The sequence below is a fragment of the Engraulis encrasicolus genome, chromosome 13 (assembly GCF_034702125.1).
Source record: "Engraulis encrasicolus isolate BLACKSEA-1 chromosome 13, IST_EnEncr_1.0, whole genome shotgun sequence".
Lineage (NCBI taxonomy): Eukaryota > Metazoa > Chordata > Actinopteri > Clupeiformes > Engraulidae > Engraulis > Engraulis encrasicolus.
Window position 1 is genome coordinate 48,159,542 of NC_085869.1, and position 12,500 is coordinate 48,172,041.

Consider the following 12,500-nt stretch of genomic DNA (forward strand, 5'->3'; position numbering starts at 1 on the left):
TGTGTGTGTGTGTGTGTGTGTGTGTGTGTGTGTGTGTGTGTGTGTGTGTGTGTGTGTGTGTGTGTGTGTGTGTGTGTGTGTGTGTGTGCGCGCGCGTGTGTGTATGGTGATGTTTTGCAAGTGTGTCTCTTCGGAGCGTAGTTGGGTTGTTATAATGGACGTCCTGTTAACACTTAATGGGGGTCAAGTGTAAAGTGCTTGCATGCCGCCCTGACTGACAACAGCAATAAACTCCAACAGCTGGGCCCATTGCACAGTGCATTATAGCACAGAAACCCATCACTGTTGGACGGATGGCAAGCCTGGCTTAGCCATGCCCTGTAGGGACACGGGAATTGAGTGGAAGCGTATGGATGGCATGGATAGGATGGATGGACTTGTTTCAGTTCAAATAAAAAATGCCATTCATTTCAATTAGTGGCTCACGGTGGATTACAGTGATGTGATCTGGGCCCACAGTGGTGTACAGTAGGATGTCGGGTCTGTTTTTGAATATTTTATGTAAAGAGGGACAGTGACCTACAACTGACAACTTGGACTATTTGGGATTTTGCTGTTTGGCTGTGCGTGCTTCGGTATGCTCATCTATTAGCCTACAAATATGTGGACAGGACACGTGGACGTGACATGAGGACAGGAGGAAGTTGGTTTGGCATGGTGTTATAGTATATAAAGTGGTGGCTTTCTTTATGTTCATCTATGGCTAACCCTAACAACCAACATCATGGACATATGTAAAGGGTTTTCGTGTCTGGTTTTACGTGGTGTCAGTGTGTAAAGTGGCTTCATTCACACTCATCTATGTTGTACAAAGGCAAAGTGCAGTAGCTATTTTGGTAAAATTGAGTTTAGACTGAAAATGTTCTCTATAACACTTCCTTCATGTTGTGATAAAGCCGTTATGGATAAAGCTTTTGCTATGTAAGATTTGCAGTAACTACAATATCCAACCTAATAGCAACACTCTGAAGGGACTTGTCTCTGTTTCAATGTTGGTGTAGTTACTGGTCTTTGGGCAGTATGACCAGAGATTCTTTAAGTATAGAGATATGCCAACATAATAGGTTTCTATGGGCACCTAACATGACCAGGTTCCGGTCTGCCTTAAGGGGCGTGTCATAATGCTCCTAGCATTGAATAGAACAGTCCTCAGGTCTGCCTAGGTCTGCCTAAAGGGGGATAAGGGGGTCCCAATAATTGAACCCGGAAACAATGGGCCAATGGAACCTCTCTCTCTCCACTCTCTCTGGTATGACTAAATTAACTTCAATAGATACACTATGTTGAGGGTCTGGGTATTAGTGGTGTTGGTGCATGAAGTGCCGGCTTTAATTCGTGCTCATCTATATGGCTAAAGCGGCCATGCCGTGACGGGAGCAGAGGTGGCACGCCATCAGATAAAGACTCCCGGAGGTCGCGGGCAACGCCACCAGGGTCCACATGAAATATGGATGAGCTGAATAGCTCATTTGAGCGCGCTCTATTTATTTCCAGATGTTGCCGTACAGCAGGCATTGTTTGGGAGGCGGGCGGGTGCATGTCGGCACATACATGTCTGTCGGCTGGACCCTCTGCTGCATACATTATTTAGCTGCTTTCCAAATGAAGACATGCCACCACCACCACCACCCCATAAACAAGCAGACTCGCACTGGCATGCACGCACACACACACAAACACACACGGTACAGGCACATACACAGACAGACACACACACACACACACGCACACGCATGCACACACACACACACACACACGCACACGCATGCACACACACACACGCATGCACACATGCATGCACACACACACACACACACACACACACACACACACACACACACACACACACACACACACACACACACACACACACACACACACACACATAAACACACACACACACATACACATACACATAAACATACACACACACAGACACACACACATACACATACACATACACACACACATCCACACAAGCACGAACATACATGCATAAACAGACCCCAGCACGCACAAACAAATGTACAACCGCACACTTTAACAAACAAAAAAACGCATATAAACAAAGAAACCTCCAAACGGGACACAAATAGCCAGGTGGAAAAAATGACAGGCAAAGAAAAAAAAAGAAATTAAATAAATAAATATATAAAAGGCTCATCGCACTCGCATCCCCCATGCAACACCACTTAAGCCTCCTACTGACTCTGACACACACACACACACACACACACACACACACACACACACACACACACACACACACACACACACACACACACACACACACACACACACACACACACACACACACACACACTGGTGCTGGGAAAGCTAAACAATGGTAATCCCATTACTACAGTTCTAAATTAGAGCCAGGCTAACTTTGAATCTCTTCCCCGCGCTCTCTCCCTCCATCTGTCTGACTAATGTCACGGACCACAGGTTGCCCCTTTCATGTGCCAAAGCGAACCAGTGCCGCAGACTGCACTATACACTGCGTCTGGACGAGGGACTGGGATGACAAGATGGTGGTGAAGGAGAGGGGGAGCTGGTGTCTGGTGGTCTTGGTCTGTGGCGGCCAGAATGGTTAAAAGGTAACCAAAGCTAAGCTAACGTTGTCTCCCCGTCGTCAACTCAAGGTTAGCAAACAAAACAAAACAAAGCAAAGTCTGGTCCAGGCTGCCCCGTCTGCTTCCTTTTGCTGGTATTGTGTTGTGTTGTGTTAGGTTAGGCGGAGTTATCTGATCGCTGCTCCAGATTCACATTGGGGATTCTCTCAAGAGGAAACCACCAAATCATTGCGAAATGACTCATCACGCCAGTTTCTCCAACTTTGACTACTAAAACCGAAAGCCCAACTTTTTTTCAGGACTTTTCCTTCCTTACTACTATCAATCAAAACTTCACCTTCTCCTTGGCATAGTATGGTAACTGTCCATTGTTTGCTTGTTTTACTGTTACATGCAGATGATTAAACTGCTTTCTTGGTTGTTCTTGGATGCTCTGTCTTCCAAAAAACTGAAAGCCCAGCTCTATAACAGAATACTTCCTTACTTCCATCACTCAAAAACTTCACATCCCCTTCCTACAATTTGGTAATTGTTTGTTTCTTTTCTTGTTCTGGCTTTCAACGTTTCGAGCAAAACTACAGTGTTCTTGGAGACTGCCTTCCAAAACCTGAAAGCCCTTTCAGTGACTGATGGTAGGTAGGAAGGAAATATTCAGTAAAACTTTCACTCATAAACTTCCCCTCCCCGGGCCCCGCCGTGGCTCAAATGATAGGGCACTGCATTTCTATGCCGGGGACCCAGGTTCGATTCCAGCCCAAGACCATTTCCCGATCCCATAATATAGGGTAATTGTTCATTTCTTATTCCTGTTTTAGCTCTCGTTTTCAATGTTTCGAGTGCAACAACATACTAACGGGTGGTCGGTCTTGGTTGTTTTTAGTGACTCTGTTCTTAGTGACTCTTCCACTTTTTTACTGAACACTTCCTCCCATCACTGACAAACTCCACCCTCCTGTTCTCATAGTATGGCAATTGTTCATTTCTTTTTTTTGTTCTGGTTTTCGATGTTTCGATGCCAACCTACAGTACTAGTGGGAGGTCTTCCTCTCTTCGGGAGGGATTTCCCAGTAGGGCCTCCCGCCGGTGACCTCTGCGTGTTCGACACAGCACAGAGGGAGCAGTGCAGCGTGCCTGTTATTATGTCAAAGACGGTCGAAGCTTTTGTGATGTCTTTCCAAAACTCTTGTAATTTCTCTCTCTATTTCTCTCTTAGCATGTGTAATTCTGCACTATTTTCAGAGTCATTGCATGCTCCCTTTTCGTTCTCAAGAGTAAAAAATAAAAAAACAAGGAAAAAAAACTCTTCAGACAGATGAAGACAATTTCAACACCATGGCCACTCCTCTTCCTCTGTCTCCCATTCTCTCTCTCTCTCTCTCTCTCTCTCTCTCTCTCTCTCTCTCTCTCTCTCTCTCTCTCTCTCTGCCTCTATCGTTCCCTGTGTCTGTCTGCCTGTGCTACCACTCTATTGCTACCTCTGTGAGTGACTGTAAGTGTGTTCACATTGTCTGTGTTTATGTTGCATGGTTAGCTTTGTTCTGAGGGGGCAAGTCTGGTTTGCTCATTGCCTCCTTGTGTAATGGTGAACACACACAGACACACAGACATTCACTATGCACAATGTATGGAATACAAAGGGGCCACACTGACCAGAGAGGAAGGATGAAAGGAGGAGAGAAAGAGAGAGAAGAAGAAGAAGAAGAGGAGGAGGAGTAGAAGAAGAAGAAGAAGAAGAAGAAGAAGAAGAAGAAGAAGAAGAAGAAGAAGAAGAAGAAGAAGAAGAGAGGAACAATGACACAAACAAGAAAGCCTCAGTAGCCAGCTCACCCACCAATCAAAACCGTTCAACCAAACATGTCTCAATCAAACCATCTGTCTCACAATGGCACCAACCGTCGGAACTTAAACAACATTCAGAATGACACTCAACATGCCTGCGCAATGTTGGACTGAAGTGACCAACTTAATAAACTCAACAGCCCTGAATGACTCCATATGCAGGCAAGAACAAAAAAGAAGTTCAAATCCCACGGACTCCACAAGGCTTTGTGATGATGCGATGTGTTAGTCCGAATTTCACTCGCATACACACATTACACTAGGACTGTGGTAAAATCATTAATGAATCATTTTTAAACTCCGCTGGAGCCTGCTTTTGTGTCGTTCGTTTTTTTTCCGCAGGACCAACCATTGTTCCCACTGCCACATTAAAATTCCTTTTCCCGATACTACCCTTTCATGTGGCGGGCTGGTGGCTTGGCTTGGTTATTTGTGTACCCATCCACACACACACACACACACACACACACACACACACACACACACACACACACACACACACACACACACACACACACACACACACACACACACACACACACACACACACACACACACACACACACACACACACACACACACAAAATACCCCTATTTACACATGTGCCCTCACAAACAGACACACGCATATACATGCACATAAATAGCCCCACTGACTACACATTAAAGCCGAAGACTATATGGTGCAAACACACAAGGACACACACAAATATGCATATAATCATATATGTACAGTACATGACAACAACTTATTGAGTCAATAAATCTATATGTACACATTATGTACAGTATGCACACACACACACACACACACACACACACACACACACACACACACACACACACACACACACACACACACACACACACACACACACACACACACACACACACACACACACACACACACACACACACACACAGTGTACAAATGGCGGTTCAGTTCGTGTATAGTAGGGGGCAGGCCCTACTGGCTGGCTGAGTCAGATTTGGCCACAGATCTCTACAGTGTCATGACCAATCACTGTGGAGACGAAGCATATTTAATGGGAACCAAGGTGTGGCGCAGCGCAGTGCGGTGCTGTGTGGTGCGGCTACAGTTCAGGCTCACTCAATTATGGCCTGAACGCTGTCATTTGGTTGTTTTTTTGTTGTTGTTGCATAAAGAAGCTGAAAAGATTTAGTGAGTAAATGACCACCAGGAGCCTGGTGTTAAAAAAGTGTGGTGTGAAGCCATTCATTAGACGTGTTCAAAACACCCCTGATGTAGGAAGGCGGGATGATTAAGGAGGGATGGAGGGAGTTTCATGATGAGCAGGCATATCTAATAGTGGAGGGGGGAGAGATAGAGGTTTGTTTGGGAGTTGGGGAGGAGGGGAGAGGAGGGGATGGGAAGTGGGGGCGGTTTCTAACAAAAAACATCAGCAAAACTCTTCGCCCATAGAAAATGTTTTTTTCAGCAGGGGTATTGCATTGTTCATCCGACACATGTGCAAAACGTCACAAAGCCTCATCATGGTCCCGTTTTGTTGGAAAAAACTCAACTACATCATAATAACATTGCTATGACAATACCAGCAGTCTTAAGTAACAGATTATGACACAAGCGTTACCATTTTTCTGAAAGTGATATTATCAGAGAATTTCTGCGCAAAGAGGTTAAATCAATTATATGTCAATTAAAAACATCATGAGGGATCATTGGTGTGGCGAACTTTGTTGGCTTTTCTTTTTTGGTTCAGGGCCCATATTTGAGTGTACTTACTCCCGACAGTGGCATGAGAAGGATGTTTCAACAGTTTTTCAAATTGTGGCTCCCAATTTGAGAATGTTATCAACTCAAAACTAGTGGTCTTATGTCAAGTCAACATGATTGCTAGACTTGTCTTTATCGTATTCCCAAAAGTAGCAAAGAAGATGAGCCTTGCCAAGTATTGGTTATTTTAAACAATTTAAATTAATAAACTCTTCTTGGGGCATTATCGTGTCATGGTCTTCTCCAAAAAACGTTGACATTCATGCACTATACTAATGGAGTGGCACACTGAAAAACATTATTACCCTTGTAAACATTTTGGAATGTTAGCCGTTTGACCTTGTTAGCCGCGTGTTGTCGAGCCGTCTGACCTTACGTGGCTCGCTATCAAGAAAGTGGCCGGGCAACAATGCGTTCTTACAGTAAACCGTCACCGGCGGTCACCATCTTGAGGCCTTACAAAGTACAGGTCTGACTAGCGTTTGTCTATAAAAGCAGCCAACCTTTATAATTGAAATAAACAATATCGCCCAGCTAATTACTGGCCATGCTAATTAAGGAACGCCAGTGGTACGAGAGGAGCGGCTTAAGTATAGCGCTGGGGACAGAGCTATGCGGGACACAATTCAAACAGGCAGAAAATAGCTGGGACTCTGTGTAATTTTGGTCGTGAACCGCAGAGGAAAAAATGTATAATTTAAGCCAGAAATTATTCATTTAACATAAACGCTTATTTTAAAAAAACAAAAAGCGTTCATTTGAGATTTGGGGATTTTTTTTCCCTCTTTGTCTATTTGTGTGTGTGAGTGGGACCTAGCGTGTATGTGTGTGTGTGTGTGTGTGTGTGTGTGTGTGTGTGTGTGTGTGTGTGTGTGTGTGTGTGTGTGTGTGTGTGTGTGTGTGTGTGTGTGTGTGTGTGTGTGTGTGTGTGTGTGTGGTGAGTGGGAATACAAAAGAGGTGGAGCACTTGCGGACTCCAAATGAAGCTTTTATTTTGTCTTTCATTCCAGGAGAGTTTGTAGTGCCTGTGTGTGTGTGTGTGTGTGTGTGTGTGTGTGTGTGTGTGTGTGTGTGTGTGTGTGTGTGTGTGTGTGTGTGTGTGTGTGTGTGTGTGTGTGTGTGTGTGTGTGTGTGTGTGTGTGTGTGTGTGTGTGTGTGTGTGTGCGTGCGTGCGTGTGTGCTTGTTTGAGTGTACATAGTGTATACACCTCACATCAGATTGGATTGAACCGATATTGTGTGATAACCATCTCATCTCTGTCTCCTATGACCTGTAAGAGACAGGAGAGTGTCTGCTTGTCTTGTCTGCATGAGTCGGCTCCCCACTGTTTGCTTTCTTGTTTTCCTTCTTATTGTTTAGTCTGGGGGTGTCTTGTGTAGTTTTGGATGCTTTCGCGTCGCCCTCAGCATTGCTGTGAAGTAAGGAGACCTTGGTGATCTGGAGACTACGGACCCAAGAGATGGGAGATGAAAGCCAGGGCAGGAGGCCATGGGTGGCCTTCACAAGAAGCTTCATCTCCCCAGTGTGATTAAAAAGCCATTGTGAAGTAAGGCTTTTCTCTCGGTCATTCTAGAGTTTTGCTCGAACATTCTACAGCTCCCATAGAACTTTGTTTTACAAATTCCGCAGAGCGTTTTTGACATCATCGTGAGAACTTCACATTATAACATAGATGTTATCATAGTGCTCAAAGGGTTAAAAGTCCTGTTAAGAGTTCACTGCGTCCTCTGAACAGGACTGTTGCGTACAATGAGTTCTACAATGAAAGCAGAATTAATTTTACTCTGATTTATTGACAAATCATCTTTTTTATTACCTCACATTAAATAAAAACGCCTTGGGTGTCTGGTGGGCACACAATATTACAACTAATTTCCAACTCAAGAGAGAGAGGCTTCCAAGGGGGGGAGAATTTTGTAGATTAATTGAAATATTTCGTTGCTTGAAATGTCGACACTAGAGCCAAAGTGCCGAAGGGGGGAAAAAATGTCAATGTCTTGGCGGTTTGTGGCCCCGACCTCAAGGAGGCCCGTAAATTCTAGAGAGCTGTGAGGGAAATGAGGGGCAGTCACATCATGTGCCATAAGAGTTATTTAAGCGTCACCCACATTTACATCCCATGGCAACACTGCTATTATGGGATGCACGATCAAGGCTTACCTCATGCTAAGCAGGTGATTTTCACTCCAGGCCGCACGGATGGTATGTGCATTTACAAAAACCGAGCCTGGAGGAAAATGGACGCTGGTACTTTTTCTCGCCACCTCAGATGCTATTTTATGGATTTTTGCTCGGCTAAGCCCTAGAGTAGAGAGCAAAGCCTGTCCTACATTTCACCTCAAAAACGCGAGCAGAAAACAAATACCGAAATAAGGGGATCGATAAACAAACTCCATTTGCACCGACTTGTGAGGTAGGCCCCGACTCGTCGTTTTGTTTTGTTTCTGTGGATCCACTTGGAGCAATTGGCTGTTTCAAATGGTCTGCATACTTTGCTGGATACAAGCAAACTGCTTGGTCTTTCCAGAGATGACAACCATGTGTACAACAATAAATTACAGCCTTATTATGTTCCTTCTCAAGGCCGCTTTCTCATAAACATTCACACACACACACACACATACACACATACTGTATAAGGGCAATGAGAACCGAGACACACACACACACACACACACACACACACACACACACACACACACACACACACACACACACACACACACACACACACACACACACACACACACACACACACGCAAATACACAATTATTTGCTTCATCAAAGTATTGCATTCTTTCCTCCTCCAAGTTTGGCCCTGTCCTTTTGTTCTTTAATGACTTTTTCAGACTCTGTGTGTGTGTGTGTGTGTGTGTGTGTGTGTGTGTGTGTGTGTGTGTGTGTGTGTGTGTGTGTGTGTGTGTGTGTGTGTGTGTGTGTGTGTGTGTGTGTGTGTGTGTGTGTGTGTGTGTGTGTGTGTGTGTGTGTGTGTGTGTGTTTCAGTATTGTTAAACAAGTGGCCCTTCCTCCTCTCCCTTCACTCCAATGGAGGCTCATGCCCTCACACACTAAACTTTTCTTCCTCCTTCTGTCGACGACAGCAAGCCCCCCCCCCCCCCACTCCTCCTCCTCCTCTTCCTCCCATCCCATCTTTCCCCCCTCTCTTTCCCATCCTCTGTTCCGTCTCCATCTTCGTCATCGTCTAGGTCTCTCCTTTTGAAGACACTTCCACTCAGGGAAGCATTGAATCAAGTCTAATTTCAGCAGGGGGAAAAAGGACGGAGTGTAATCGTCTGGGAGTTAAAAAGTTTTAGCGCCAAGGGTCCCCCCCCCCTTATTATTTTGCCAGGGCCGTAGCGTGAAGAGAGTTTAATGTTCCCTCCGAGGTACGATATGTAAACAGTGAGAAAAAAAACAAGCTCCATTAGATGCAACGCGGATAAACGCCCGCAGCCATGTTCTCCTAATTGAGTAAAGGGAACCAAAAAGGGCCCATACGTACAGTGCAAACACAGACAAACAAAAGCAAAGTTAAAAACTGATATGGAGAATTTGAGGCTTTCATGCCCCATTAGTAGATTTTTGGTGTTTTTTCCTCCTGAGCTGTAACAGAAGTTAAGTCTATAATCTATGAGTGCTCATTTCTTTGTCTTGTCCTCTGCTTCATCTGAGCTCAATACAGATCATTACAAATTATTACGTCTTAATGTGTAAAAAGTCTGTCTATCAACTTCTGTTCCGCTACACAAAGAAACTGTGTAGAGAAACTGGTTTCATGATTAGATTAAACTAGATAGGGAGAGGGCTGAGAGGGTTTGAGCTAAAGAGTGTGTATGACCATACAATAAATAAATACAACAGGAGGGGGAAATGAAGACATTTCAACATGATTTGTAAATGAACTTGAAGACGCTGGGTTACCCAATGGCTTTTTAAGGACGTCCTTATAACCGTTTGATAAAGGGTCTTTTTAAAGTGAACTTGACAGGGCTTTGCTTTTAATAATTCCTCAGCCTTTATGACCTGCCAAGACAAAGAGCTTTGTATTTAAAAGATTCAATGTGGGGCATCATTTTTCTCCCTCAAAGAATTAAATAAAGACAGAAGGATAGCTAGGAGGAAAGATTTCATAGGTTGAACTGACAAATTATTTCAGAGGTGTGTGTGTGTGTGTGTGTGTGTGTGTGTGTGTGTGTGTGTGTGTGTGTGTGTGTGTGTGTGTGTGTTCTGTGTGTGTGTGTGTGTGTGTGTGTGTGTGTGTGTGTGTGTGTGTGTGTGAGTGAGAGAGAGAGAGAGAGAGAGAGAGAGAGAGAGAGAGAGAGAGAGAGAGAGAGAGAGAGAGAGAGGGGAGGGAGAGAGACATAGAGAGACAGAGAGAGACACAGAGAGATGTAAGTGAGAGCAAGTTTGACAATTATGCCTTCAGCCAGTTCTGTGTGCGCATCTGTGTGTGTGTGTGTGTGTGTGTGTGTGTGTGTGTGTGTGTGTGTGTGTGTGTGTGTGTGTGTGTGTGTGTGTGTGTGTGTGTGTGTGTGTGTGTGTGTGTGTGTGTGTGTGTGTGTGTGTGTGTGTGTGTGTGTGTGTGTGTGTGCAAGACGTGCGTGCGAGTGTGTTCTGTGTGTGTGTGTGTGTGTGCGTGCGTGTGTTTGCCATGGGCCGTCTCACCTTGTGCCTGTGCAGCAGAGCTGTGCGAGTATCCGAGCGCCAGTAGGGCTGTCTCCACCAGCTGTGTGAAGAGGATGTCCTTCCTCACCAGCACAAACTCAGCATGCTCCTCACGACCCTCGCTCTCACACACCACACCACCCTCCACCTGCTCCACCACGCAGAAGACTGGGATCATCAGACCTGGAGGAGGAGGAGAAGAGAGAGGGGAGAGAGAGGGAAGGAGGGAGGGAGAGAGAGGAGGACAGAAAGACAGACAGACAGACAGACAGAGGAATAACGATAGAATATAGAACATATAGGAAGGAAAGAAGAAGAAGAAGAAGAAGAAGAAGAAGAAGAAGAAGAAGAAGAAGAAGAAGAAGGAGGAGGAGGAGGAGGAGGAGGAGGAGGAGGAGGCGGAGGCGGAGGAGGAGGAGAGGCAGACACAGAGTCAGAGAGTCAGTGCAAAAGAAAGACAGAGGAAAAAAACATTTAAAAAGCATGGAAGGGAAAGGAGGGGCCAAGCAGAAAAAGAGGAAGAAGAGAGGGTGAGAGAGAGAGGAGAGTTGATGAGTGTAGTCTTTGATCTCTCCAGAGCTTAAAACATTAAGCTCGTCTCCTCTGCGAGACACATTTTGCTCGCTGTCTTCTATTTTGAGTCGACGGAACAGCCCTTTTAGAACTTAATTCCATCCAGCCTCGACATAAGGGTTTACATATCTCGCCTGTCATCCCTGAAAAGACTTGTGTTTGTGTCATTTCAATTTACTTTAGCCTCGCTGCATGGTTTAATTAATAAAATATTACCAATATTTTTTCTTTTTTAAAAAGAGCTCCATAAAAGCTATGACTTACAGGTCTCCTGTGGTGTCTTCAGAAGACTTTGTTTTTGTGTCGTTTCGATTTACACAGTTGGTCTTGCTTCCTGGTTTCAATTAATAAAATATTAGGCCTTATTTTCATTGCAAAAAAATAGGCTAGTGCTTCATGCGGCTATTGTTTTGCGAGTGACCTGACCCACATACGCCGTTGAAATCGAGCAGAATGAAATTACCCTCCGTGTTACGTAACCCGCCACGCTGTGTGCATGCTTACTGTCAAACGGCACAACCCTATTTCCCCTGACATGATATTTATGTGCGCTTTTATCTGTGCATATTGTGTGTATCATTTCAGCACGAGAGAGGCCATGCTTACGCCTGAAGATTTGTTAAGTAAAAAAACTGTCAAACCTGGTAGAAATGTATCTGAAATACATACACCTCTAACATGAAATCCCAGTAAAGTAAGTACAGTAATGTTTTTAAAAAACAAATAGATGGGGAAATAGAGCCATAATGATAAATAATTTATGGAACTGTGGAGGTGGTATGTAGAGTAATTGGGTTAAGAGTGCATCCTTAGCATGCCTCATCCAAGTTAACGTCTATGCTTTTCCCCATATCCTTGCACACAAACAATCCTTGTGACGACTGTGTGTCAAATTGAAAGCGACTTCATGTCTTTAAAGAGTTCTATGTATAATCGATTCCATACATAAAAACATATCATTAAGTCTAAGCCCATTTAAAAAAAAAGAAAAAAGAATTATTTTGTGTACTCTTTTTTGTGTGCTGTGTTTTGTTTTGTTTTGTTTTAGGAGCCTAAAAAGAGCCTAATTACAAATAATACTCATTTATT

General features: G+C 44.3%; 1 protein-coding gene across 7 annotated transcripts in view; it reads right to left on the reverse strand.

Moving 5' to 3' along the window:
- satb2 (SATB homeobox 2) overlaps positions 1-12,500 on the reverse strand; it is a 78,286-nt gene that overhangs the window by 41,112 nt on the left and 24,674 nt on the right. For all 7 annotated transcript variants that reach the window (XM_063214122.1, XM_063214121.1, XM_063214124.1 and 4 more), the window contains exon 3: positions 10,839-11,021. In XM_063214122.1, the coding sequence (XP_063070192.1) occupies positions 10,839-11,021 (183 nt within the window). The remainder of the gene's footprint in view (positions 1-10,838; positions 11,022-12,500) is intronic.